We start from the raw sequence: 27,468 nt of genomic DNA, 5'->3' as shown, positions 1-27,468 counted from the left end.
TCAACCCGTATATAACTCCCTGCCTGCAAAACATCGACTCATTTCCTTGCTTGCGTTGCGCTTCTGCAACCACATGACAATAGCGAAACATCCCAAACCCGCCGCATATGCACATCCAGCAAAGGAAATGAGACCCCAATACTCGCCACCACAGCGTGTGAGAATCTCACCAGCGATGGGAACTCCCGTCAAAGCCCTACAACCATTATTAGCTCAGACCCACCACGCTTGAAAACATTCAGCAAGAACTTACCCGAAGCTAACAATGGTATACACCGTTGTATAGTACCGACCAAAATTCTGCACCGGACATAGCTCACCAACACACACGGGAACAAGGCTAATGTTGCTCCCACTTGCGAAACCGAAGACGACAGAGAAGACAATAACCGCAATAATATTACCTTCGGCAGGCATCCAGATAGCAAGGACAGAAACCAAACACAGAATATTCGTCAGAATCAAAGTATTGAAGCGCCCAATTTTATCCGCCAAAATGCCCGGCAACCACCTTCCCGGAAACGAGCCGGCATTCAGGAAAACAACCATCAAATAAGACAATTGTCTCGGAACCCCAGTAGCAAGCGAATAGGACGCGATATACTCAAGAGGAATAAAGAATCCCCACTCAATAAAGAAAACCCCAAGCGTCGTCAATGCCAGCATCGGATCCCTCAATATCGTCAAATCAGGCAAGAAGACCTTCGCCGACGGCGGACTCGAATCCTTCGGTGTGAAAGTTGTACGAACAAGCAAACACCCCGGGATCAAAAGAATCAATGTGATCAATCCAATAACTCTCGTTGACCAGGCAAATCCGATCCTTGGCGCGAGATTCTCCAACACCAGAGGGAATATCACACCCCCAATACTCCCCCCACTTAGAGCAAGACCCGTAGCAGCACCTCGTCGACGACAGAAAAAATGTCCAATACTAGCAACAGGCACGATGAAAATGAAACTCGTTCCCATTCCCCCGAGAATACCTATAACAACAAGGAAATGCCAATAAAGCGTGCAGAACCCCATCAGGACGAATGTGAGAACGACAAGAAACGAGCCTAGCCACATCAGAGCCTTTGGACCCTTTGCATCGAAGATGGGTCCGATTTGGATCCCACAGAAAAAGACAAGGAAGTTGTAGAGTCCGAATATCCAACCGATCTGGCCGGAGGAGATGTGCGAGAGTTGGTGGGTGGATATCCAGGCTTGGTAGATTCCTATGCTGTTCATTAGACCCAGGCCGCCCATTATTGAGCTGAAGCTGCCGAGGACGACGAGGTTTGCACGCAGGCCGCCTTCAGGGTAGATTGGGGCATTTTCGAGGGAGTGTTTGGCGTCGTGGTGCATTTGTATATACGCGGATAAGAACAATGGTGAGGACAGTGATGTGAAAAGACACGAGATATATAATCTTGCAAATCGATGGCGGGGGCAATTGTTGTTGGAAGAGTAGTTTAATTTCAATCAAACACGCAAAGACCAGATCACGTCTTTTCTATATAGCTAATATGGCTTTTGATCCCCTCTTAGTGCATCTTGTAAAAGTTTTCATATACTTCGGCCAACGGGTGGTTCCGTCGGAAGGTGGCCGAAATAGCTTGCACACAGAAGCCGACGCCGAGTATAGGCGAAAACCATAGGAGTCTTTAGGATGCCGAGAGACAACCCCAAATCAAAGAACACAGAGGTCTTCGGCCTAGATGAAAATCTGCCTATTTGACTTCGACTCGTGTACCTCGACTGGTTTCGGCGCAGATGCCAAGACTCGGGAGGCGTCGGCCGCTCGGCGAACCTGTCGGCAAACGTGGGGATGGGTTGGCCGAGCTGGCTGAAAACAAGAAACCATGTTATAAAGCCGATCGGGACAAATGAATGCATGCAACTCGGCGTGATCATGGCCGGAAGATTACTGCATGATGCACATGTGTTAGTACCCACAGTGGAGTCTGGATGGGTAGAAGCTATGACCAAGAGAATAGTACAACCAATGAAGGTCGTGGAAATTATAAGACTCGCTCGTTTATGCCATTCTCAAAGAGACCTAGGAAGTACAAGAACCGAAAGAAAATGACCATGACAATGGTATACAATGCAAAACCGACCCAAGCCCAAAAACGATCCAGATACAGACGCCAGTTCATTGCAAAATTAAGCGAAGCGACGGCCGCGCTTGCTTGGACTCGGTGTTCGGAGTTGGCTTTCGCGCTCGCGCGAGCGTTCTGTGACAAAGTCCATCCGAGGACCCTCGAGCATTAATTGAGGGTCTTTCTCGGTGTAGCTGCTGGATATTTGTTGAGGCTCTTGGGGATAGTAGCCGTAGCTCGGGTTTTGGTGGAGGGGTGGAGGGTGTAGTTGCGGATTGTGAGGTTGTTGGTAGTTGGGAGGTGACCATGTTTGTTGATTCAGGCGTTTTCTGAAAGAGCGGAAGGAGAGGTTACTGACGACGGTTACAGTGGCAATGCTGGCGAGGAAGAACATCTGGGAGTGGTTAGACTTAGTTCTTTAGCATGAAACGAGTCTCACATACGAATGCTTTCCAGCTAATGGGATCAATGAAGCTGTTGATGATCATAGCCATCGTTTGAGCGGAGACTTTGGCTCGTCCAACCTTGTCGGGGTCTTGATTCATGCATTGGTCCCAGTTCATACAGAGGTCCTTCAGCGCGGGGAGTCGGTCGCTACTGGCGCACTTGTTCGAGAGGTAGTTGTCGGCGCATCTTGACATGGTTTCCAGAATCTCATCCTTGGCCCCTTGGGCAGCTTGCTCAAACTCTGCACGTATCGTTGACACAACTGAGAAGACGACGTACACAGCCAGTGAGAAGAGTGACAGGTTGACAAAGAGCTGGGCCCACCACGAAAGAATGCTCGGGATATTGGGATGCCGTTCCAATAGCGCAAAAAATTCGGAGAATTTCGAAATTCGCGATTGAGGCGGTTCTAAATCGGATCCTTTCCCTTGTTTCTTCGATTTCTCTTTCCGTCCTTCACTGCTACTAGGTCGGTCACTGTCGTCGTCGCTATCCACTCGAATCTGTCTGCCCAGCTCTTTATCCCTTCGTCGTCGCTTTTCTACCCTCCGAGCGAGGGCGTTCGAGTAGTGTTTCGCGCGGGGGATCTCTCCTCGTCCAGGACTGGGAGCGAAGCGGCCATACATCTGGTACAATGAGTTGCGCTTCTCTGGCTTTGCATCTGGGGTATCCTCGTTGTCTGCGTTGTCCGGAGACGACATGTTCTCCGCCCCAGATGAGAAATCGACATCGACATCGAATTTGCGCGGTGTTGTGAAGGCGGGCTGACCGAAGACGGACTTGGGAGCGGGGGATGCGGGCTGTTGTGACTGAGAGAAATAGAAGGGCTGCGAGTTCGGGGCGCGAAGGTGAGGGACTGATTTCTTGTCTGGTGAATCGAACGCGCTATGTGTGCCTGTTTGGCCGTCTAGGTTAGGGTATTTGCGGCCAAGGTGTTCCCAGGACTGCTTCCTGGTCGGGGGAATTGTGGCACGTACGCTTCTTGCTCTCCATCCCTAGATGAGTGAAAGGCGATGCTGGGTCCATCTTGGGACCCGTGGTCCATTGGTATTCCATGGGGCTCTCCATGGTGGATGGTGAGGAGGAAAGGCGGAACGGGAAGTTTTTTGTTTGGTAAACAGACTCCGCAGCAACCAGAATCGTCCTCCGCCTTTATACACGGGGACGTAGACCAAAGATTTCCCATAGAAGATTGATACAGTCGTGTCTCAAGCTTTATTTAGTCGAAGCTTTCAGACTTAGAAGACTTACAGAGGTGGCCTTATCGATGACGCAATTTCACTAATTTGGAGTCTTCCGAGCACTAGCTTCAACCATCTCCAACAAATGTGTACTTCCCTTGAACCAGTCTCTCATTTTTACAGATGCAACATCCTGTCAGATACTCAGTTACAGGAGAATATGGAAAAACGCTTAGACAGCTTGCAACCGGGCGCCAGCACCCCATCATGCATAGTATACTCCGACTCCACCTATGAATTATAATCATCCATGAATCTTGTATCCATCTACTCATCCATCTGCCACTGATAATCCAGAGCCTCCATCCTCCCCTTTTTATTTCTCGCTGCAAACCAATCCTTCTCAAATCCATTTCCCCGATCAACCCCATCCCATCGATGCCCCGGCCGAATTCCATACCGATTAGGCTGGAACGCCCCCTTGTACAACGGCTTGCCAGTAACACTAGCTCCTGGCTTAGATTTCTCTGTCAAGAACCCGGCCGCCGGGTCGTTCCACCGGTCCCGCGCCCTCAGTTCATCATTCAAAGTCTCGTCCTCAATGCCCCGAGCTAGCGGCATTGCCTTCGCTTCTTGGAGCTCTTGTTTTCGCATCTCACGCTTCTGCCGTTGCACGTCGCCCATGAGGGCTTCCCGGGCGCGTTCTTCTTTTCTTTCTTTTCTTCTTCGGCGCGACGGGCTTCGGCGCGTTTCATTGCCACATTGATGATTCGACCGGAGGCGTCACGGTAGATTGTTTCTTGGGTTTGAGCGGCGACGGCAGATGGATCGCGCCATTGTGCTTCTTCAGCTTTTTTGCGTCGTTCTTGAGCTTTTACCATCGCCGTGGTTTGTTCGGCGGTTTGGAGGCCTGCTAGAGCACCAGACTCCATCCTAAGCCCATCCTCGGTTTCTTCAACTGTTGGGTCTTCGGCATCTTCGGCGCGTGCTGCGTCTCGTTCTGCGGCCGCTGAGGCTATGATTGCGTCCGCGGCGGCTTGGTCGCTATTGTCACCACCTAGAATTTTCCAACCTGATTTCTTGGTGCGGCGGAATTCAGCACTCTTGTAAGATGTGTCAAGGAATGGGCTGTCTTCGTCATCTTGTTGGGTTTTGGGGAGGATGTCGGATGGGTCGTCGTCGGTGATGATTAGTCCGGAGCTGGCAGTGTCAACGGCCTTGGTCTTCTTGCGTTTTTTCTTTGGGCGCTCGGTCGCTGGGTCGGCGTTGAGGTAATTTTTCGCAAGGTAGTCAGCTAGTGAGCCGGGCATGGCGAGTGATATGCAGGTGGGAGCTTTCGTGCTGCTGGGATTGAACTTGGATCGCGACTTATCGATAGCCGGAGCAAAGTTTGCCCGAAGTGTAGCTACGGCTGTTGATTCACTTCCTTTCGCTTTCCCTCTGCGCATACGATAGCGAGAAGAAAATTAAAGATGCCACGCTCCGAAGAAGCCGAGGCATGGGCGAATGCCGTGTACGCCGCCATTCAAGAGATTCCCTATGGCAAAGTCACCTCATACGGCCATATTGCTCTGCTTCTCGGTGAACGTGCGGGAGTCCCCTCTCTAGGGGTGAATTCTACTGACAATTAACTGATTAGCTCAAAGGCCCCGTCAGGTTGGTGTGTGCCTAAAGCATATGCCAGATCCAGAGTCAGGACTTGAGTATAATTCGGCGACTGTGCCATGGCAGCGGGTGATCAACAGCAAGGGGATGATTTCTCACCGGTACCTTTTCTTGACATTGACATTATGTGCGCCTGTTGGCTAATCGATATAAGTGGACCCGGAAGTGCAGAGCGTCAAGCTGAAGCCCTTAGATTGGAAGGGGTCGAGGTGCGCTCGGAGTCAATGGGAGAATTCCACGTGGATTTCTCCCGCTATGGATGGTTTCCCAAGCATTTGCCTAGCGAAGAGGGCGATAGTGATGAAGATGACGGGGCTGAGTGATCAAGTTTTGAAAGCGTATTCATCAGTTTGAAAAGAACATGATACCCTGATTGATCTTCCTTCTCACTTCTCAGATTCCGGACAGGTCTATCCATCGATCGGTCTAGACCCTATAGAATATAAATGAGGCAAAGAAGCAGGAAAAAGATATCTATGAAGATAAAAGGCGGGGCCATACGAATGATAATACCTCCCAAACCAACTACCATGACAAAATGAAAGGCCAACCATAATCGAATCCCGTCATTGAAGAAAAAGATCGTTAAAACTCACATCGCGGGCACGACATAGTATTCCATCCCATCTAGGGTAGCCCTCGTGTAAAGAGATGAAAGGAAATAAACGCTATCACAAACATTCCTCCCTTTGATTCTTTATCGCCGCTTGCACTCCGCCGCCCAACCATCAATCCCTTCGCCGCGCGTCCCAGGCGCAATACCGAGATCGATCCCGCTCATACCGGGTGTATCTTGCATCCACTCATGTGCAGCCATGCCACCAGCATTGGCACGTTTCTCGGGCGAGAGTTCTAGCATGGGTAGGAGGAACTCGCTGGTTCGCATACTATCTTCGACGCTGTAGTGGTATTTCTCGCGGAGGACGTCAGGGAGAGCCCAGTGGCGAAGGCGGTGGATGTTGCGGAGCTCGCCTTTGCGGTTGAAGATCTCTTGAGACCACTTGCCGGAAAGGCACTGCGATTTGGGGAATGGACCCAGGAGTTCAATGATTTGCGCGATGTGGTCGTCGTCTTTGCCGTATTTGGTGCCTGATTGGGGATCGAAGAGGTAGTCTCCGGTAATCAATTCGAAGGTCTAGATGGAGAGATTAGCATGGAACAGTGGTATGAGTAGAAAAGGTGTGACTGACCATGCAAGCCATGCTCCAAATGTCAGTGCTGGCGCCCCATTTGGCACCCAATATGACCTCAGGCGATCTATATTGGCGAGTCTGGATGTCGTTGGTAAAATGGTGCCCCACCCAGCATGCGTTGCCCAGATCAGCGATCTTGACAGAGATAATGCTAGCGTCGATCTCGTCCTCACTGTCCCGCGATGGAGCTTTGTCAAGGGAGATACCCGAAACCTCTCTCTCCAGGAGATCGCTGTATCTTGTTAGTGGGATCCAACAAGGGCACAGATGGCATGACTTACGTTGTCTTCTCTCGCTCCTTGTGTTTATCTTCCTCATCCTTGATACCAAGGGTCTCCCTCATCGATGGGGGTTCTGCCGGTGCTATTCCAAAAATCAGTTGCGTTCATAACTGATACGGTTATTGTACTTACCAGACTCATTGACCATCTGGTTGAGACTGCTGTGCGAGTTGGAAGAGCTGTGCTTAAAGTCGAAGCTGCTAAAGCTGGTGTTCAACGGACTGGGCAAAGGTTGACTGCCAGTAATTAGAGTGCGTCTTCGTCGTCGCCCATTTCGGTTGTCTTCCTTGTTCTTTTTCGCCTCTTCCTGCTGAACATGAGCCTTGACAATCTGCTCGACATCGCCAATTTCGATCAACACATTTTCGGGTTTCAGATCCGTGTGGATGATCCCGCACTCCCGGTGCAGATAATCCAAACCAAGTAAGACCTGCTTGGTGATCTGCTTGACCAACGGCAATGGGATGCCGCGGTGATTCCAGCGCTTGATCAGACCAAGCAGATTCTCACCCAGCACCTCGAACACCATGCATACGTGCACTCCATTCGGCCCCTTGTGTTCAAAAGAGTCCAGCAGGCTCACGACATGCTTGCGTCCCGGGTGCGAAGGTTTCGCTTGAACGATTCGGTTGAGCAGCTTGATCTCATCGATGGCGGTCTCGGTGTAGTGGGCGGCGGAACGGACAACCTTCAGCGCGACGTGTTTGCCCGTGGTGGTGTCTCTCGACAGCCACACGGTGGAGAAATGACCCCATCCCAGCTTGCGCACTACCACGTAGCGACCATTGTTGTAAGTTTCGCCCACGGCGACCGGGTGGTAGCCACCTTTGCAGTAATCCTCGGAGTCTTCTTCCTCAGCGGTGGTTTCGACCTCGTCGCCTGAAGAGGCGGAGGGCGATCGCGAAGCGGTCGCTCCCATAGCCTTGGCGTTGGTTGGTGCGGCGCCGGTTCTGAAGGTTGATTAGAAAAAAAAGTTGAGATGGTAAGTGGGAAAAATCACGTACGATTCTGTCGGCTCGCCGGCAGCCTCATTGGTAACGATGGGCTTCAAGTCGGTGCCCTTTCTCCTTTTCTTTCCGCCGTTGCCATTGGCGGCCGAGGCAGCGACACTTGCGATCTGTTTGCCTTTGTTCAGCATGGCCTTGGTCAGATCAACGCCCTCCATGATGTGGAGTTGGGAGGTGTTTGGGCGACCACAGCTGAGAGGCGGGGCACCGGGATGCAAGTTGGTTGGTCGCGAAAACGAAAACCTGCGAGGGGCAAGTTCGAGTTCAAGCCAAGATCAGGATAGAAATAGAAATTAGGGGAAATAGATTAAATCGATGAAGTTGCGCGATTTGGAGGAGAAGAGATTCCGCAAGCAGCTAAGCGGTACAAGCGACGGATGTGGCAAAGACCGCATGTGTTTTTTGGTGGTTATAGGTGGCTGGTGATGACCAGCCTCGTAACGTGGATTTTACTTGATGATAGATCAGAACTACACTAGTATGATCAGGATTGGTATTACTCGATATAAGTCTCGATCTATATTTCACTAGGTCAAAGTGGTCCATGTTGACATGCTGAACATCTTGAAGGTCTCGACCAAATCCTGATGTCACCGCTTTCTCCCCGCTCGACTTCACCCAGAACTATACCGTTCGAACCATTTGGGCATCATGTATAGCCCTTATCATAGGCGTCCCTTGCCTGATTACATTTTTGCATCGCCACTAGTAGCTCTTCTATATCCTTTCCACCAACTTCTTCTTCGTCTTCGGGGTCCTCCGCGTCTGCCATCTCCAGCCCAACCGATCCGTGTTGTTTGCATCTCCGATACCCACACCCTCGAATGGCCAGATGTACCAGATGGCGACCTGCTAATTCATGCCGGTGATCTCGCAAATGATGGTTCAGTACGCGAAATTCAAGCCGCGGTCGATTGGCTGCGCTCCCTCCTCATCGGCACAAGGTCGTGATCTGCGGCAACCACGATAGCTACTTCGATGCGCGGTCGCGTTGCGACGAGGACCGCGACGAGAACGTTTCATTCGCGAATGTGTCCTCATTGACCGCTTCAATCCGGTCACTGGATGATTTGAACGCTGCGTCGCGTATCGACTGGGGCGAGATTCATTACCTCCAACACTCCTCTGTCGAACTCTCCTTTCCTACAACCTTAGACGCATCCTCAGACACTCCACTCACGAGCTCCAACTCTCGGTCCTTGACAATCTATGGCGCGCCTCAAATACCGGCACTTGTGCCCTTCGGCCCTGAACATGCTTTCACATACCCTCCACACCACGACGCCTGGTCCCGCACCATTCCCCCGGAAACAGACATCCTCGTCACCCACACGCCCCCACAAGCCCACCTCGATTTGTCCCCAGTCTACTCAACCGGCTGTCCAAATCTCCTCGCTGAGATATGGCGTGTCCGCCCAATCCTCCACGTCTTCGGCCACATCCATGAGTCTGCCGGTTCCGAGCCCGTCTTCTGGGACGAAGCCCAGCGCGCCTGGGAACGACTTTGCACATCACGTCGCCCACGCGCTCAACATGGTCGTTTCATGACACTGTTCGGGTTCTTGCGTGATCTTTTCGATCCCTCGGGGTGGGCGGATGCAGCTAGAGTCTTGATATATGGTGTGATCGGTGTCGTCTGGGCGCAGGTCTGGGGAGGCGAGGCTAGAGGTAGCTGGATGGTGAATGCTGCATGCATGTACCGTGCCAGTGGGAAGCTAGGCAACGCGCCTCAGGTGATCTCTTTGTGATTGATTTGGCTGTGCACGGTATGGCTTGTTGGGGGACTGGAAATAACTAATTTTAAATACCGAAGCTCTTCCATCCTGTGGGCTTAAACCTGTGATTTTATTTGATTTAAAGCACTCCATTGGAAGTGCTGTACTGTATATGTTGTTACCGAGCAGAGGTGCTTCCCCTTGGCCAGTATCTTCATGTTGTCTTACACCTAATGCCGGCCTGGATCGCCAGGAAATTGTGAAAAGATCATGGATATGATATACCACCCGTAAAACCCACAATTTTGATACTGTGGAAGTGTCTTTTAGTTGGAATGTTGCCTCATGGACTAAGCCTAAGCCTCAACGGGTGCGCGGCGTTCGCCCGAAGCCGGTATCGAAGGTGCTGCCTAGACTTCTCAGGCAGAACACCCCGATGAAGCTTTTTAAGGGGCTCATAACACCATAAAGGCATATTGATCTGAAACGGGCAATTTAAAACACATATAGGCCTCCACAGCTGCTCAAGAATTGTTCAACAACCTTGCACAGACCATAGACTCAAATTTTTCGGCTTCAATGGGTGAGTGAACTCCCCCTCGTTTGGGCACATATTCGTGACCTAATAACACCGTTTAGGATACTCTGAGGTCCGCTTTATCGTTCCTGTTATCTATCTTCAATTGAGAAGCATTGACACATAACAGGCATATTGCCATCTCTGTGGCGTCAGCTTCAACATCGCTCGTCGCCGCAAACCGGGGGAACCAGACCTCGCGAGCTGGGACTACGCAGGCGGCCAAGATGACTACCCACCTGTCGATGAGGTCGAAGACCTGTTGGAATGTGCAAAGAAAGGCTGCTGTATAGCTGTCAAACAGCCAAGAGACGAACCTGAGAACGATTTGGCTGAAGATCTCGACTATGTGCCGCAGAAAGATACCGAGGACGAGCTGGAGTATGACTCTGAGCATGATTCATCCGATGTCATGAGCCTTGATGATGAACAAGAAGATGACGATGGTGACGAGAATATGGATGACGCAGATTCGTATCAAGACTTCCTGGCGCGAACAGTGATTCCGCAGAAATTCCGTGGGGAGCCTGTTGGAAACCTCGCCTACTCAAATAACAGGAATGAAATCATTCTTTCGATCACATCGGATGATGTTCCAGAGGGCTACGATACTACAGAATTGGAGCATATCCCGGGCCCAACCTGCGAAGAGGCTAGAGCCTACTCAGGCCATGCGATTTCACTTGAAGAGATGCGAGGCTGTCGCACCGCCCAATTCTTAGTCCACAAAGATACTTCCTCCGAGCCCTGGCATCCTGATGGTCTCCATGAGACCTGGGAATTATCCGAGAGTTATTTCCTCTCCGGTCTATGCGACGGTATGGCCTCGCGTGACTGCAGCGACCAACATGTCTCACCCATGCGAGGGGGTTACGGTATCGTTCGTGCTGACAATATCAACTTCGATGTAAGTCATGCCTTGAAGTGTTTCCAAATTATCAAAACAATCACCCGATTCGAAGCTGGAGTCAAAGCTGACTCGTAGTAGCCCGAATGGACTCCCGCAAACGATATCGCAATGCCTTTTCATCCGTGGTGTTTTGACATCTTTTCTCGACAGTCAAAAGCAAAGTTTGGCAAGGTCAATGTTTCCGGACTGATGAGATGGCGGAATTCTGCTTTTGATTACGATGACTTTCACAATTTTCCACGCGATGGAGATGTCTATGAAGCTCGAGAACAGTCTTGGCGTCATTATCCTGGAAAGGAATATTTAGCTGCCAACCCTCTTTACGTGCCTGATCTGCCGGCTTTTCTGATGGATTTCGACGGTGAGAAGACGGAAAAGGTTGAATATGGAATTCAATCTGTCCAGGATACAGAGTATAGCCCGTCTCCATCGCAATCTTGTGGAAGCGACATCCTAGCCTCCTTGCCCTTGGATATCCGTCTACTTCTGGTCGACTATCTTGAATCCGTTGATATAACTAGCCTTCGGATGGCTTCCAAAGCATTTACGAAACTTCCTAATGGTATATGGTACAGGCTCGTGCGCATGAAAATGCCCTGGCTCTGGGAAGCTTGGGGAGGGTCTTCGCATATTCCTTCTCCATGGACAACGATGACGGCTAACGAGGTCAAAGTGCTGTACCATGAACGGAGGCGCTATTCTGACCTCTTGGGTGGTGAGTATACGCCAGTAGAAGGGATCACAGATTTCCTCCTTCCATTACCAAGTACGGTACCTGATCAAGTGAAGTTGTCCCGGGAAAAGACGGATTGGCACCGGCTTTATACTGAAATCAAGCGCAATTGGCCCAAACTAAAGGGTCTGCGCAATCGAAAGCGCATCTGGGAGGATGTTGCGGATATCATCCAGCGCATTGAGGAAAGTGAAGGGAGGCAATGAAACACGGGACTACCGCTAGACTACACAATATTGGAACTCGAGTCATGCACTGCATGTTCAAAAAGGAGCTACGAGTAGACGGCTCGGTTGAACGGAACCTAGCTCGATTGATAGCTATCCAGATGCCTTATCACAGGACCACGAGGTCTTCCTGCAGCGAAAGGTCCCCGAGAACGGCGATACTTCTTTTTCCCGGTATCTCAATTCCAAATTCATTCATTTCAGCCTCGTGATACTGCGTCCCGGGTCAATGGGATTATGCCTTGCCTCCCCCTGTCACCTGAAACGTACTTTGACTAGCGGCTGGAAAACCCTGGTCTAGCCGCGACACCAATGCATGCGCCGCCTCAACGCTTCTCCATACTCGGGTGTCGCGTTAGAAACCCCTTTCAATGAGCTCTTGATCTAGAAACCGATGATCACGCGGTATATTTTCAGCCCCAGCCACCTTCCAAATTAAGGCCTAGCTATCTATACCCTAGCTGATCCACCCTGTCTCTTGACCGATGCACTGGCTCATTGGAAGAGTGGAATTCAAATAATTGTATAAGGTGCAAAAACGGCCCCCAAATTACCTGAATCTAGCCTGGTTTGTATGTATGAGCTGCGCGTGGCTTAGTTTGGGGACGATATAAATTCACCCGAGTATCTCGGAGAATTAGTGAATATCAGCTCGGCCATACGCCATTGACAATTCCTTTCATCATTCTCAGGCTTTTCAGGCATTCTGTATAGTCTCTACTGTGTTACTCTTTTCGCGAAAGCCACTTTTCAATCATGAAATACTCTTCCCAGAACACGGCGTTCCCGCCTGTCAGCCATTGCTCCTTGTCAGAGGTCTTTGATCGGATTCATTATGGATCCTCAGTGCCTACATGTTCGTATTTGTTGCAATTATATCTATCTGTGCCCTCCAAATCATGCAGGCAGACAATCAGTCCGGAGAATTGTGCAGATGCGAAGTCACACTTTGCCATGATCCTCTCAGTGCTTTCTAAAAAGTTTCGTGAGCCCGGTGACAAGGCCCTACTGTCCAACATTCTCGATGATCTCGCGAACACTACTCTTTGCCTTGACCACATGGGCTCTGCCAAAGAGGCCCGCGATCAGTGGTACACGGAGTTGAACGGCGGTGGTGTTCTGTCTAAAATGAAAGCAACCTATGGCAACTTTCTTGACGGGAATTTTTCTGATGAGGAAGAAGATTCTGATGATGTGGATGTTAATGAGAAGGGAACGCCTGTTCTTCACGTTCAATCATCATCAATCAAATGGGTGCTCTGTAAGCCGGGCATACACGAGTCGGCAGTCGCCGAGAACGTCACTCAGCTATTGGAGAGCAAGCTTGAAGGCTTGAATTCTCGATGTGGGTGGATATACATTTTCTCCACCGACGCCGAGGGGATGTTCAAGATTGGCTTTTCCACGCGTCCTCCCAGTCTGCATCGGTTTGCAGCTCATACCGCCTGCTATAAGCATTTCAAAGAGATCATGACTGCCTTGATACCTTATGCTCGTCTGGTGGAGCAGCTAGTCTTGACCGAGCTTGCAAGTAAGCGTTGCAGGCTGGCAGAGAAATGTAAATGCCGGAACATTCACAGAGAGTGGCTTATGATCGATCAGCACACTCTTCTGCGGACTGTTGAGAAATGGATTCAGTTCATTGAGACTTACCCGTACAGTGCCAATGGAGTCTTGAAGAAAGGCTTGGTGCTACCTTCTCCTGCTTTGACGCGTAAGCGGCCCCAGAAGTCGAGATCGTCAACTCCCAAAAAAGGACGAGGACTCGACTCCTAAAAAGGGCGAGGACTCGACTCCTAGGAAGGGCGGGAACTCGACGTCCAAGCTGCGCAAAGAGTCGACTACCAAGAAACGCGACTCGACCACCAAGCAGCGGAAAGACTCGACTCCAAATATTGACGACCAATCTCAAAGCATCTCGAGAGATCTGATGGATGATTTCCTACGAGTAATGACGTTTCCAAAAAGCAAATAACCTTTCCGGACGTTTATGGTTAGCATGACCTGTCAATTTTCTGTTCTTTTCCATTTGCTCTTCTTGCTACAGCTCACTACCTCAGCTTTGTTTTTGATTGAATTGCTCATAGTCATGCCCTTGTTAAATTGTCTTCTGAGACAATCTAAAGACTTTTATGCTTCTCGTAAACCACGACAGTAGTTCCATCAGATAACACCTCATGCCTTGGCTCCAGCTTGTACTTGCCAAGTCTCGGCAGAACTATCTGCCAAATCGCCCAGTAAACGACACCCGCAAATAAAATTACGATACCAACCACAGATGCCAGCCAGTACGGGAGCGAAGTGTCACCCTTCCCTCCGGGTGGCCTGATGAAAGGTGCGACAAGCTGGAATGCTTGACCTGCTATGAAAAATAGAGCGACAGGCCACCAGACTTTGAACGGCCGAGGAACGTCTGCCGCGCTCCACCGAAGATAGAACAACCCCACAACAACCAAGAAGTTGATAACGCTTGATGGGTAACCTTCAAGATCAAGAATAAAGTCATACGCATCGCCGAATGGGATTGCCACGATAACGATGAACGAAGGGATGAAATGCAGCAGCAAGCCGGATGAAGGGGAGCCGAATGGCCAGGTCGATGCCCAGAACTTGGGGAATGGGACGACCCCTTCTTTTGCAAGTTCTTGGTTCACTCTTGCCTGTGCAAAAGTGACGGTCATGACGTTTCCGAATGCTGAGATTGCAACCAGCACACTGTAGCATTGAATTAGGTAATGCTCATAATACACTAGGTAACTGTCCACTCACCCAATGGCGCGTTCGGCTGCACTGCCAAAGACCTTTCCCATAAAGAACGCAGCGACGGTGGTACCACTAGCTGTGATCTCCTCTGGTGTGGCAGCTGCGTAGTATGCCACATTCGCCAAGAGATACATCGCACCGCAGATGAATAGTCCGATTGGAGCGGCGATCTTCAGGGTCCGAACAGGATTCCGAATCTCGTTCAGCACATATGCAGCATTTGACCATCTTGCGTCCACTGTTAGTCCAGTAACTCGAAGAGAAAGGATTGAGGATTATCTAACCCCGCGTACGAGTTCAGAACCTTGAATAAAGCTGTCGCGTACATGTTGCTTGATGTCGACGATCCTTCAAATGAGTTATGGAAACTGGCGTAGGGATCGGTTACACTCGACACACGGCCACTGAGGACAACCCAACCAGTGACAACGATGAACAAAAGAAGGATGACCTTATACACTCCCATAATGTTCATGCCTCGGACACCCCAGCTTGGAAGAAATGTATGCAGAAGAGTGATCGATACAATTACGCCGATTGCGATGCCTCGCTCCTCCCAATCTGTCGCAGTTCTCCCTGCTGCCACGATTATATTGGAAGCGAAGACAATACACCCAGAGGCTGTTCACGAATGCAATGTCAGCTCAGAAAACACAAATATAAGCGGAAAACAAACCTGTGAATCCGAGCGCGATAGCTTGAACCGCAAAAATGACAGTGATTAAGAGCTTTGGCTTGCGATAGGCCGCTTCGAGGTAAACCTTCTCTCCTCCACTGCGTGGGAACATACATCCCAGCTCTAGCCACACACACAGACCGGCGCCGGCGAGAAGAAGACCCAAGACCCATAGAAGCAAGGCTGCGCCAACACTGCCCGCGCTCTTTGTGACCGATGAGGGCGTTGAAAAGATCCCCGTGCCAATAATGCGACCGACACTAGAATTATACAGACATCAGACTTGGAGGGCGCTTTGTATCATGCTAGCACATACATAAGGAAGATCGTTGACCATATTCCCAGATGTCGACCAAGTCCACCTCGAGTCGACTCGTCGAAGTTCAGCTCCCCCACTTTTGGACCTGACGGTCGATCGGTCACTGGATCCTGGTAATCTCCATACTGGAGGTCATCGGTAGCATGCACATCGGACTCGATCGCTTCTTTTGTGAATGAATACATCTTGGATCCAAGTCACAGATGGCTGTTTGTTGTAAACCAAGAGAGGAAGAAGCGGCGACTTTATAAAGCAAATAGAGAACCGGTCTCGCTCTCTTGAGTCCTGCGTCTTTCGTGGCCTCTTCTTTCTCCTCCAATCTTATCACGGGCTTTTGGTGCTTATCGAAGCCATAATTGCGTGATCCAACCAAAAGATGCGATTCCAGCGTGACGCTAAGCAAGAGGTGTTATCAGGAAATTAGCTGCATGATGGCGATAGCTTGATCCTGTTAAAGCCCCTCGCTCGTGCTTACAAAGGCATTTTGTCGCACTCGTGCAACTCTAGATACCAGCCACTGCTGAGAATGCGGGGCACATCTGGCATTCGGGAAGAATATTCAGCAGCGTCAAGAATGACGAATCAACAGCAAAGATTTCGTGATAACGCAAGGTTCAAGAAGTACATATATCTTGATTTTCCTCCGATATCTCCCCGAAGATCAGATATGGGTTGATTTGTTGATTTGATGAGCGTTAGAAATTGGACGTGCAGTCAACATGTCAATATCTCTGGGGCTCTCCCAGGTCGCCTTTGATGTGCCGACGTCCGATACGAGATTCAGGACCTATATATGCCCCCGCGTCCTGTTCATTCAGAACCCATCAATCAATGAACCTTCCTCTGCATGGTTGGAAGACATCATAGATCGATCGCTTTGACCCCTTTAAAGTCCATACCAATTGGCCAATGGTCGATAGTCTTCCCAGGTGGTGGCTTTCTAGGAAGTTAGGGATATGACGTTAGGCTGGCGAGAGACACCTGACAAAAAGGGGAAACACAATGTTGGGTAATAGAAAAGTGCTTTAGCGGATATGGCCGTCGAGCAGAGGGCCGGGAGTATATTCTTGCGCTACGTACATTATGTCTGGGCGCAGCATATGGTCGTCTGTCAAGTGTCCAGACATGACCAAAGGTGTCAGATTTATGTATGTCCTTATTGAGACACCTCCAACTTTGTTTAACCTTCTTCCCTATACCTGAGTCGTCATGTGCATGATTTCCATCGTCTCTTGTTCAGTTAAGAACCCACAGCCAACAACTTCTTGAACACGTTGTAGTAACTTTCGGCCTTCGAGGCCAAAAATTGAGGCTCTTGTATTTTTAATTTTACTTAACTTAATGTTACATTGAAATTAAGCTCGGGGTCACGGTGCTGCCTACCGAGTGAGATTACTCACCTTCCACATTGATCGAATTGGCAGCATCATACACACCTACGTGGCTGCTAGCCATTCTCTAATATCCTTGGCATTGATTTGCTGGCACCTTCATCTTATGGCATGTGTCAACACACCCCAGACTCCCTAGTCACCCCGATACCTTCCACTTATATCATCGTACAGCGACCCCTTAACGCCCAAACTGGTATCTGAACAGGAAAACTCGGTCAGCGATGTGACTCACCTGAATCGGACAAGTCCGCCAATCTAGCCCCAAAGTAGCCTTTTCTTATAGGGTCCGTGTAATGGCAGCGAATAGACTCAGCACTAGCCGAGCCCCTAATTGGTCCACCGTCTAAACCCCGTAAAGGCCGCCTCGTATTTTTCCCTTTCGCGATCCAGGTTTATCCCCGACGAATTTTCTTGGTCCGTTAATTTCGTCCATCGGCCAGATCGTGCCCCGATCGCCGATCTGTAGTAGATAATAGGTTTTGTGCGCCCGAAAAACAGAATTCTTCGCGGTTCCATGATTCAGAGTCGAAAGGGTCCCATTTCTTCTCAGCCCCACTTGGTACTTTCAAGCTAAGGCTATAAGGGAGTCTTTTCATTCTTGGAGAATTTCTATCGGAGCACAAAATGACAGCAAAGGAGTCAAATACGATGACCGAGTCTAGAACTCTGTCCGAGTCTTCCACCGTCGAAGCTCCGGGACAAGATGTCGAGAAAGATGTCCAGGCTGTTTCTAAAGAGCCAGAGTATCCTCCTCTGTCCAAGGTGATCATCATCATTTTGGCTCTCTACCTCGCCGTGTTCTTGGTCGCCCTTGACCAGACTATCATTGGTGTCGCGATCCCTAAGATTACCGATCAATTCAAGAGCATTTCGGATATTGCCTGGTATGGAAGTGCATACTTTCTGACCTCGACTGCTTTGCAACCCTCCTATGGTAGAATCTACAAGATCTTTAGTGTGAGTCAAACCCTGTCTACTCGATAAACCGCGATAAATAGTGACTGATATCTTTCAGGTGAAATGGGGCTTCCTCGTCGCTGTTGCCATCTTCGAGATCGGCTCGCTACTCTGCGCCGTCGCACCATCCAGCACAGTCCTCATAGTCGGACGTGCCATTGCTGGAATCGGTGTCGCGGGTATCTTCTCCGGTGCTATGGTGATTATTGCAGCTACCGTCCCTCTCCCAAAACGTCCCCTCGTCTTTGGTATGTTCGGTATGGTCTGGGCATTGCCTCCATCGCCGGACCGCTACTTGGTGGTGCATTCACCGACGGCGTCTCCTGGAGGTGGTGCTTCTATATTAACCTGCCAATTGGCGGTCTTTCCATCGGTGTCATCTTGCTCTTCCTGCGCCTCCCTGATAAGAAGGCTCACTCTGGAGAGTCTGTTATTACGCGGATCAAGCAATTAGATCTCATCGGAGCGGGTCTGCTAATTCCTGCCATCATTTGCCTGCTGCTTGCTCTTCAGTGGGGAGGAAATCAGTATGCCTGGAATAATTCGCGGATCATAGGCCTCTTTGTTGGATTCGGTCTTATGGTCATCCTCTTTGCAGTATCGCAGATCTATCTTGGTGATCAGGCCACCCTCCCTCCCCCAATCCTGAAGAAGCGCACCGTTTTGTCTGCGTGCATGTTCGCACTGTTCTTCGGTGGTGCTTTCTTTGTTCTTGTTTATTACGTCCCAATCTTTTTCCAGAGTGTCAAAGGCTCCTCAGCTATGAAGTCAGGTATCCAGCTTCTTCCGCTGATGCTGGCTACTGTCGTCTCTTCTGTTGTCTTTGGTGGCTTGATTACCATTGCCGGATACTATACGCCCTTTTTGATCGGAAGTGTCGCCATCGCCGCCATCGGCACAGGTCTTATCACCATGTTCGACGTCGATATTTCCACCGGAAAGTGGATCGGCTACCAAATTGTCGTCGGTGCCGGCGTCGGCGCTGGTTTCCAGGTCCCTATGACCGCTGTCCAGACTGTTCTTGACCCTTCTGATATCCCGGTCGGAACAGCCATGGTCATGTTCTTCCAGACTCTTGGTGGAGCTCTGTTCATCGCGGTTGCTCAGTCAGTCTTCCAGAACGGATTGATCGATGGCATCAAAACGTATGCCCCTGGTGTCAGCCCCGCCGCAATCGTCGGTGCTGGTGCGACCGAGATGCGCACCGTGCTTGGACAACTTGGACAGCTTGACCAGGTGGATGGTGTCATCAAGGCCTATATGAGCGGTTTGCGTGATAGTTACCGTGTCAGTTTGGCGCTCATGGTGGCCGCATTCGTGGCGAGTCTTTTCCTAGAGTGGAAGAGTGTGAAAAAAGCAGGTGCCGAGAACAAGGAGGTTGTTGTTCCGGCTCTGTGATAATACTTGCAGAGCGGTCGATAGAATGGGCCGATGAGCGTACATACTCCCTTCTCTACACATGTACAACACATAATGTTAATACAAATAGAAAATGTTCTACGGTTTCTACTCATAATCTACTCTAAGAAATACCAATTACGATCTCATGTGTACAAATCCGAGAAGTAAGCCCGATTCAGGCCTCATTGGACCGAGCCTGGAAATCTAAGGGGAGGTACAAGACTTCCCCTATTGGAGGGACGGCCCGGCCCCGACCGTCGGCACCGGAGAATTAGACTCGGGTCAGCGAGATTGAAGTAAGCTGTCATCCGAAACGCACACATCGTACTTTGGTCGCGGAAGTCCATACCAAATCGAAGAATTGAGGTCAGGTGACAGATTTATTATACCCAGGTGCCTCGGAATCGATGATGGGAATTCTTGCATGAACCGGCGTCATCCTCAACTCAGTCATTAGGGCAACTTGCGAGCCCCGGCATATAATTTTTTCTAGGAGCTAAAGGTCATCTTGTTTCTCAATTTTTGGCCACCTGAATAGTACTTGGCGATTGCGGTCCACAAGTCTCAATTTGGTTCTTAAGACTTTCAGGAGCCCCTCCCATCGACCGGGACCCCGCATTATTCATGAGATAGACCAAACCCTCGGCCCCTGGAAATTGACTCCACGAGTCCATTACTTCAACGCCACAATTCTCCGGCAAGCAGGATTTTCCTTTGGTGATTTTAAGAAACCTCAGATTGGGTTTTTCGTGGTTTCAAACCATGCTGTTCGGCTCGGACAGTTGTCTCCTGTGAAGGAAAGATAGGAAAAACCCCGGTGGCACAAGCTGCATTACTAGCCCTAGTAGCGTCGGTAGAATCCCTCGTCTCGGGGCCCCGCATCCCCAATCAGATTTACGAGATTAAAATGGCCTGCAAGTTTTCTTCACGTGCACTATTCAGGCACCACCATCCCACGCTAGCAAGGGCTTGTCTTCTATGCCCCAATGACAGCGTAGTGCCTGATATACGGCTACGTCATTTAATTCGGAGAATAGTCTCGTGCTGAAGAAAGATAGGAAAAAGCCCGGCGGCACTAGCTGCGTGATTGGCCCTCGGCGCAGATGGAAATATGGCCTCCAAGTGTTGTGCCTCACTAATGTTACTTCCATTATTGTGGAGTGTGTTTGCAAGCAATTGACCATGCGCTTATAGGGTAAAGCATGCTTTTCCTATGCAGAATCTACTTTTTTCGGACTTTGATTGGAGGAATTTCGTCTTCACTGCAGTAGTGCTAAGAACTGTCGACCTAGAACGAAATCTAATAGAACGACGTGACATGCTTGTTGAGGACTATAAAATGATGGAGCCGTCACCGAAAGACTTGTCAAGCCGCCTCGCTAGCTGTTCTAAATCCTCGTCGCAGTGTTTGAAAGCTCTCAAAGGCGTGCCAGTCTTCCTATTCATCCCGAGTGATCAATATGGTCTCACGAGTAACACGATATGCTCTAAGCCTCGCTGCCACGAGCTCCCTCGTAGCGGCCGGACCCTGTGATATCTATGCGGCCGGTGGCACATCCTGCATCGCTGCACACAGCACCACTCGTGCCCTGTACAGCGCCTTCAGCGGTGCACTTTACCAGGTGAAGCGGAACTCTGACAGTACCACAACCACAATTAAGCCGCTCTCTGCTGGTGGTGTCGCCAATGCCGCGGCCCAAGACACTTTTTGTGCCAACACGACCTGTGTAATTACGACAATTTACGACCAGTCTGGCAATGGCAACCATCTTACCCAGGCCCCGCCAGGTGGCTTTGACGGCCCGGAATCAAATGGCTACGATAACCTGGCCAGCGCAATTGGAGCCCCAGTCACTCTCAATGGCCAAAAGGCATATGGAGTCTTCATCTCACCTGGCACCGGCTATCGTATTGATGTTGCTAAAGGCATTGCTACGGGTGACGAACCTGAGGGCATGTATGCAGTCCTCGATGGTACTCACTACAATGGTGCCTGCTGCTTCGATTATGGTAACGCTGAGACCAGCAACACTGATACGGGCAACGGCCACATGGAGGCTATCTACTACGGTGACAGTACCTACTGGGGTACTGGTTCTGGCTCCGGCCCTTGGATCATGGCCGATCTCGAGAACGGTCTGTTCTCTGGCGTTAGCTCTGGTCAAAACACTGGTGACCCGTCAATCTCGTACCGATTCGTCACTGCTGCTGTCAAGGGCGAACCAAATCAGTGGGCGATCAGTGGAGGCAATGCTGCATCTGGTGCATTGTCGACTTATTACAATGGCGTTCGCCCCACTGTTTCTGGCTACAACCCCATGAGCAAAGAGGGCTCCATTGTGCTTGGCATCGGCGGTGACAACAGCAATGGCGCCCAGGGCACCTTCTACGAGGGCGCGATGACCTACGGCTATCCTTCGGCCGCCACTGAGAACTCAGTGCAGGCTAACATTGTGGCCGCCAAATATGCCACCACTTCGCTGGTCAGCGGCACGGCGCTCACTGTCGGTTCCTCTATCTCCCTGCGAGCCACGACAAGTGGCTATAACACACGCTACATCGCACACACTGGCACTACTGTCAACACCCAGGTCGTAACCTCTTCCAGCAGCACCACTCTCAAGCAGCAGGCTAGCTGGACGGTGCGTACTGGTCTTGGCAATAGCGGGTGCTACTCTTTCGAGTCCGTCGACACCCCAGGAAGCTACATTCGGCACTACAACTTCGAGCTACTGCTCGAAGCCAACGACAGCACCAAGCAATTCTACGAAGATGCCACTTTCTGCCCAATGGCTGGCCTGAACGCTGGAGGTAGCAGTATTCGGTCCTGGAGCTATCCCACTCGCTTCTTCCGTCACTATAACAACGTCCTTTATATTGCGAGTGAGGGCGGCGTTGATACCTTTGACGCTACTGCCTCATACAACGCCGATGTTACTTGGGTGATCAGCGCCGGTTTTGCTTCTTAGTCATTTCGATGATCGGCTAGGACCGTGAAAATTCCTGCAGGGGTCTATGTGTAAATAGTCAACGACGAGAGTGCAGCTAGGTAAATAACGCATTCGTCACTGCCATTTTCCCACAGCGTCCCTTAAGCCCCTCATAAATCCTATTCAAAACTCCTCCGATACGACTTCCGATATACCATAAAGTGGACTTGGAGCAGGCAATAGCATTCCGCTCCCTCTTTCCGATAGATGACCACCTGATGATGCAAAACATGATGGGTGTTTTATGATTGAGTAATAATGTACCTATACATGTTTCACACATGTTTCACTTGTAGCCATGGTTCATTCCTCAGCTAAAGTTCATTTTCCAACGCTCAACAAGCTATGAAACCTTCTATTTCACAATAGCAAGCAGGAACCCATCGTAGTTCTTCGATCCCACAGTCTGCATCACAACAGCATCCACACGATCGTCCGCTCCAACATTAGCCACCACATCAACAGCATTGTCCTCACGTTGAACATCCCCAACGATACCAGACTCCAACATGTTCCGCACCATATTGTCAATGTAAATCACAGCACCCTTGCCCTTTGACAACTTGACGCCAAAATCAAAGTAATTCCACTGGTTGTCCCAATCGGCGTCGATAAACACAAAATCAAAGGGCTCTCTTTCTCCCTTCTCAATCTCTGCTGCGAGCTTGGGTAAAACGTTCAGTGCTGCACCAAGGAGGACATCAACCTCTTCGGGGACTTGAATACCAGCAGCGCGAAGATTCTCGATTGCAACATCGCGGTGGTGTGGTATGACTTCAATGCTAGTCACTTTTCCTCGTCCTTTCATGGCTTGTGCGAACCAAATGGTGGAGTAGCCTCCTAAAGTGCCGATTTCTAGGACATTGCGAGCTGATCCGATGGTTGTGAGCATCGAGGCGAACTTGCCCTGGACCTCGGAGACTGCGATCATGGGTAGACCTTTCTTTGTACTATTTGTGTAGGCATGCTCAAGACCCTCGTCTGTAGGGAGCAGGTGCTTCTTGACGTAAGCGTCAATAGCTTCTCTCTGGTTGACTTGATCGATGGACATTGAATCTTGGAGGATTGGAGTTCAGCTGAGAAAGGAGAAACTGGCAGAGATTGAAACTAAGCTCTGGTGCTTCTGATGATGAGTCCAAGTTTCTGGCCGTGAGTCTTCCTTTAATACTGTAGTCCAGACTGCTATTCATGTGACCGTAGGCACGGCTCGGCTTTATGGCTCGGATCTTGGTCCAGCTCCGATTGGACAATGTAACGTTCAGCGGATCAGATTATGTCGCCAGCCGAATTTGACTGCGACTTTCTTCTATCTTTGGAATATCCTTATCTGATCGTACTACGTTCATCGCTATTATTAGATAGGCGACTTAGGCTGCCATCTAACAATCAAAACTCTTCTGCTCAGTTTTTCCGTGTGGTGAATTAAAGCCGAGATGTTTGGATCGGTGACCATGGCTTCTCCGGGTTCTTATTATTTACTGTTGTAATCGCTTTGGAATTCATGTGACCTCTAGACTGGGGCATAATCATGTTGCTGAGATGTCTACAGAAAATCAAAATTATCAAACGTCCAAGCTGCCGGATCTCCAAAGAAAAACTCCTCTTCCAAAGCCTCTAACGGAAGTTCAATCTATTCCTTATTAGCATCCTGCAACCGCAATTCGAGTCTTGAAGAAACAATTATCACTCACTGTTGGCATTGCTCCATTGCCAAAAGGAAGATTGGGAATGTCCACCGCCTCGTTTGAGCTTTGAGTCAACGCTTCTGTCAGTTTGAGCTTTTCTCAATGTTAGCCGTGCATCCTCATGAGACTTTGTCATACTGCAGAAAATGGACACACTTTGATCTTAGCTGAGTGGAGATCCTCCTGTGATGCGCGAACTCGATAGTATTGTCTTGCTACTTGCTCAATCGCCTGTTGTTCCTGTGCCGTAGCATTCGATGGATCTACTACCGAGCGTAGCAAAGCACGGGCTGCGGAGATATACCAGTATCGTGTAAAATCCGTGCCGATTCGAGTAATTCTATCTTCAAAGAAGATTAAGGAGTCTTCCAGGTAGCGTATGAATGATGAGATGTTTGCCCCAAAAAGGTCTCCTATTATTGATGGTTAAGATGTGTGAAACCGTTAGTCATGTGGATGTTTGAACTTACCTATCACATTATAACAGATGAAAGCATTGTGACAGACCACCAAAGCTGCGCGGAAATACTCTTGCCGAAAGAGCAGAAAAAAGTAATAATTGTATTGAGTGAGATGTTGAACTTGCTCCAGTGTCTTTGTTGCTGCTTGGAAGCATATCATTCGCGAAACGGAAGATCGGGAGTCGGGAACTCTCTTTCTGGCGAATGGCGTATGAAGAAGAATCAAAAATTGCCTCAATTGGATCTGAAGAATAGAACCGGCTAAAGCACCCTCATCGATACCCGCCGTTGATGCTGTCCATGTAGGGAGTTTTTCGAGTTCAGCCATCACAAGTTCTTCATAACTTGCAATCTGTTCCCATTGTAGTGGAGAGCTGAGGTCGTTGACAACAGAGTTCAGCGAGACTCTGAGAGCAAAGCTGGATCTTGAAATATTCAGAAAGGAACTTCTGGTGTATTCATCCCATTGCTTTGCACAAGACTCGTTCATATCGTCGTCTCTGATATCTGCATCATCAATGTTTAGAATTGAATGACAGTCTGAGAATATACCCGCAGAAGAAGACGGCATCCCACGATCGATAGAAGCTTGAAGTTCCAACTCGGTAATCGTGTTCCATAACCGACGTCGCATCTCTTGGTCAAAGCCCGACACCTTCTCTCCAAGGAAGCCTGGGTCTCGGTGGAAACCCGCGGCCATTGCCTGTCGGAGAAGTGTTCCGGCCTCCGTCCAGATGCGTTTCTTCTTGATAACGTTGACTTGCTTCGAGACTAGTGTCAGACATCGGATCTGCCATATGCTCAAATAGGTATGTTTGTGGCTTTGTTTTTGAAGCCACTGCTCAGAAACCTCAATCCACAAGGCCGCCCGTTCGCGCGCCACTGTACTGTCCCCCACATATGTGACGCTTTCATTGGATAGACAGCTTGCAGTGGACATCATCAACAACATGAGAACCAAGAAAGCCGGCCTTGCCGAGAGTTTATTTTCCTGGAAGGCTTTGTACTCTTCCCAAAAGCTAGGTACGTGGACAATCCGATACGTTGTCTCCACTGTGTCAAGATAGATGTGGATTAATTGGTCAGCGATGTCTTCTTCTGGGAACAAGTGGAGAAGATTCGCGTTCACAGATGGAGATAAGGAAGGTTTCTCCACTTTCCACTTCATTTGCAGTGATTTCAACTCGCGTTGGACACGTGGTAGGGATGGATGTAATTTGATGCTGTCCCGCATGAATGAGCGCAGCTCAGGGAACTTAGCAGCATTAGCATGATCTAAATCGGCGGTTGAGGCAACATACATCGCCTATCAAACTAGTGGGATTACTTCCACCATAATATTGAGTCCGGAAGTTTTCCCCTCGGAAGATGACATTCTCTTTCTTGGGTGGCTGTGCAGGCTCCAGAAGCTGTTGTGTATCGGACATGATGGCGGGCCTCTCGTGAGTAATCAGATCACTAGCCGCTTGGTCACTCAAAAGTCCCCAGGTCCCTTGGCTCTGGGTAGCCCGTAGCGCGGGATCTCTCTTCGCTCCAAGGCTGAGAACTCTGCCATGTGATGGAGGAGCGATTGCGTGTGACGAAATTGGCGTAGGAACCTCCCGCCCGGAGCCAGCAGGTTTATCACTTCCAGACATAGGCGGCTCTGACTCCGGCGGAGAGGCATATGTACAAGCACTGTCCTGCGTCTGACATCGACTGCAAGAAGGTTGACTGCGATCGCATCTCAACTTGCGACGCCGACATTCCAAGCAAGAGAACGTCTTCCTCTTGCGCTTTCCCGCAATGTTTGAGGGAGGTGCAGCACATGTTCCCACCAAAGAGGCCATACCAAAGCTAGCCTCAACTAAAGATCTGATAACATTAAATCAAGACGCGGAGATGGCGATGGGTGCGGAGATATCGATAGCAGCTCGGAGTTTCGGCGATGACGCGGAGTTCACCTCGGCTATCGAGCTGCGCCGAGCCGGTATTGATTTCCCTTTCACGACCGATGTGGGATGACAGTCAGACGCTGAAAGGCGTTCTGACCTACTCAATTTTGATGCTACTTCTGCCTCCCGAGGATGACTAGATCATGAAATGGATTAAAGCTATATCTAAAACTTTATGACAACCCTTTCCCTGATGCTGTGCAGAACACAAATGGTCCAAGGCCTTATTCGATTTGGCGAAAGGAAAGAGTTCCTCTATAAGCTAGTGAAGCAATGCTCTGCGCAATGGTGGCCGGTCCATTCATAGCCAAACTTATCATTCATGCAAGTTAGATGACAAGCCATCATGATAGAGGTTTTACGCAGTTCAGGAATCCTCGGCGATGGCAGCGGACATCTGTCGAAGGTGTTTCATTGTCGACCAATGCTTGGTAACGGGATAGTAAACGTATAATCAGCATCAAGCCTTCCATTTTCTCCCTCGGTGCAGTATTGGCTTTGACTGGGTTTGTTTTCTAAATCAGATTATGAATGAGGTCATCAAAAGCCTCAAATGGATAAAGGAACGCTGTCGTGTCATTTGTGATAAATGTCAAGGCGGAGTATGCATGTTGCCATCATTCAGTGAACGCGCAATATCGAGATGGCTGAACATACATCTACATGATCCAAGGGCCGGACTTAGCTTCTAGTTTCTAATAGATACCCCACTAACCAAGGAGACCAAAAGTCCAGGGCAAAAGAAGAGTATGGTGCGTCAAGGTTTCGAAGGTTTGTAAACTCAATACTCCGTCTTATGTAGACAGCCTTTTACGGTGCCTATCAAGGTATGTTTATCAAGCAATCGACTATCATACGGAGCTAT

At 49.7% G+C, this 27,468-nt stretch overlaps 14 protein-coding genes across 14 annotated transcripts; 7 read left to right on the top strand and 7 right to left on the bottom strand.

Moving 5' to 3' along the window:
- Positions 1-1,350, bottom strand: N7477_006336 (uncharacterized protein; the record flags this gene model as incomplete). The annotated part of the gene is made up of 2 exons (XM_056967999.1): positions 1-196; positions 254-1,350. The coding sequence occupies 2 exons, from the start codon at positions 1,348-1,350 to the stop codon at positions 1-3; spliced, it is 1,293 nt and encodes a 430-aa protein (XP_056820795.1).
- Positions 1,351-2,151: 801 nt separating this feature from the next.
- Positions 2,152-3,602, bottom strand: N7477_006335 (putative nuclear envelope protein Brr6; the record flags this gene model as incomplete). Its single annotated transcript, XM_056967998.1, has 3 exons — positions 2,152-2,481; positions 2,531-3,429; positions 3,512-3,602. The coding sequence occupies 3 exons, from the start codon at positions 3,600-3,602 to the stop codon at positions 2,152-2,154; spliced, it is 1,320 nt and encodes a 439-aa protein (XP_056820794.1).
- Positions 3,603-4,042: 440 nt separating this feature from the next.
- Positions 4,043-5,163, bottom strand: cwc26 (putative cell cycle control protein (Cwf26); the record flags this gene model as incomplete). The annotated part of the gene is made up of 2 exons (XM_056967997.1): positions 4,043-4,404; positions 4,452-5,163. 2 exons carry the CDS (start codon positions 5,161-5,163, stop codon positions 4,043-4,045), a joined length of 1,074 nt encoding a protein of 357 aa, XP_056820793.1.
- A 24-nt stretch (positions 5,164-5,187) lies between these two features.
- N7477_006333 (MGMT family protein) lies at positions 5,188-5,703 on the top strand (the record flags this gene model as incomplete). Its single annotated transcript, XM_056967996.1, has 3 exons — positions 5,188-5,302; positions 5,355-5,481; positions 5,535-5,703. 3 exons carry the CDS (start codon positions 5,188-5,190, stop codon positions 5,701-5,703), a joined length of 411 nt encoding a protein of 136 aa, XP_056820792.1.
- Positions 5,704-6,077: 374 nt separating this feature from the next.
- On the bottom strand, positions 6,078-8,019 carry N7477_006332 (serine/threonine-protein kinase; the record flags this gene model as incomplete). The annotated part of the gene is made up of 5 exons (XM_056967995.1): positions 6,078-6,515; positions 6,571-6,805; positions 6,855-6,936; positions 6,987-7,804; positions 7,859-8,019. The coding sequence occupies 5 exons, from the start codon at positions 8,017-8,019 to the stop codon at positions 6,078-6,080; spliced, it is 1,734 nt and encodes a 577-aa protein (XP_056820791.1).
- A 493-nt stretch (positions 8,020-8,512) lies between these two features.
- N7477_006331 (uncharacterized protein) lies at positions 8,513-9,609 on the top strand (the record flags this gene model as incomplete). Its single annotated transcript, XM_056967994.1, has 2 exons — positions 8,513-8,749; positions 8,806-9,609. 2 exons carry the CDS (start codon positions 8,513-8,515, stop codon positions 9,607-9,609), a joined length of 1,041 nt encoding a protein of 346 aa, XP_056820790.1.
- Positions 9,610-10,155: 546 nt separating this feature from the next.
- N7477_006330 (uncharacterized protein) lies at positions 10,156-12,002 on the top strand (the record flags this gene model as incomplete). Its single annotated transcript, XM_056967993.1, has 4 exons — positions 10,156-10,159; positions 10,216-10,226; positions 10,284-11,060; positions 11,142-12,002. 4 exons carry the CDS (start codon positions 10,156-10,158, stop codon positions 12,000-12,002), a joined length of 1,653 nt encoding a protein of 550 aa, XP_056820789.1.
- A 975-nt stretch (positions 12,003-12,977) lies between these two features.
- N7477_006329 (GIY-YIG nuclease family protein) lies at positions 12,978-13,799 on the top strand (the record flags this gene model as incomplete). Its single annotated transcript, XM_056967992.1, has 1 exon — positions 12,978-13,799. One exon carries the CDS (start codon positions 12,978-12,980, stop codon positions 13,797-13,799), a length of 822 nt encoding a protein of 273 aa, XP_056820788.1.
- Positions 13,800-14,143: 344 nt separating this feature from the next.
- N7477_006328 (uncharacterized protein) lies at positions 14,144-15,966 on the bottom strand (the record flags this gene model as incomplete). The annotated part of the gene is made up of 5 exons (XM_056967991.1): positions 14,144-14,738; positions 14,793-15,014; positions 15,071-15,407; positions 15,463-15,722; positions 15,779-15,966. The coding sequence occupies 5 exons, from the start codon at positions 15,964-15,966 to the stop codon at positions 14,144-14,146; spliced, it is 1,602 nt and encodes a 533-aa protein (XP_056820787.1).
- A 1,833-nt stretch (positions 15,967-17,799) lies between these two features.
- N7477_006327 (MDR family MFS transporter) lies at positions 17,800-19,530 on the top strand (the record flags this gene model as incomplete). The annotated part of the gene is made up of 3 exons (XM_056967990.1): positions 17,800-18,132; positions 18,191-18,384; positions 18,462-19,530. 3 exons carry the CDS (start codon positions 17,800-17,802, stop codon positions 19,528-19,530), a joined length of 1,596 nt encoding a protein of 531 aa, XP_056820786.1.
- Positions 19,531-20,993: 1,463 nt separating this feature from the next.
- Positions 20,994-22,502, top strand: N7477_006326 (alpha-L-arabinofuranosidase B; the record flags this gene model as incomplete). Its single annotated transcript, XM_056967989.1, has 1 exon — positions 20,994-22,502. The coding sequence occupies one exon, from the start codon at positions 20,994-20,996 to the stop codon at positions 22,500-22,502; it is 1,509 nt and encodes a 502-aa protein (XP_056820785.1).
- Positions 22,503-22,878: 376 nt separating this feature from the next.
- Positions 22,879-23,574, bottom strand: N7477_006325 (O-methyltransferase; the record flags this gene model as incomplete). The annotated part of the gene is made up of 1 exon (XM_056967988.1): positions 22,879-23,574. The coding sequence occupies one exon, from the start codon at positions 23,572-23,574 to the stop codon at positions 22,879-22,881; it is 696 nt and encodes a 231-aa protein (XP_056820784.1).
- A 492-nt stretch (positions 23,575-24,066) lies between these two features.
- Positions 24,067-26,306, bottom strand: N7477_006324 (fungal specific transcription factor domain-containing protein; the record flags this gene model as incomplete). The annotated part of the gene is made up of 5 exons (XM_056967987.1): positions 24,067-24,153; positions 24,215-24,301; positions 24,365-24,621; positions 24,679-25,924; positions 25,971-26,306. 5 exons carry the CDS (start codon positions 26,304-26,306, stop codon positions 24,067-24,069), a joined length of 2,013 nt encoding a protein of 670 aa, XP_056820783.1.
- A 148-nt stretch (positions 26,307-26,454) lies between these two features.
- Positions 26,455-26,673, top strand: N7477_006323 (uncharacterized protein; the record flags this gene model as incomplete). The annotated part of the gene is made up of 1 exon (XM_056967986.1): positions 26,455-26,673. The coding sequence occupies one exon, from the start codon at positions 26,455-26,457 to the stop codon at positions 26,671-26,673; it is 219 nt and encodes a 72-aa protein (XP_056820782.1).
- Between the last annotated feature and the right edge of the window lie 795 nt (positions 26,674-27,468).

The sequence above is a fragment of the Penicillium maclennaniae genome (assembly GCF_028827695.1).
Source record: "Penicillium maclennaniae strain IBT 15551 chromosome Unknown utg000006l:1.0-2513246.0:1.0-2515036.0, whole genome shotgun sequence".
In the NCBI taxonomy this organism is placed as follows: Eukaryota; Fungi; Ascomycota; class Eurotiomycetes; order Eurotiales; family Aspergillaceae; genus Penicillium; species Penicillium maclennaniae.
This window is presented reverse-complemented; position numbering and strand designations above follow the sequence as displayed.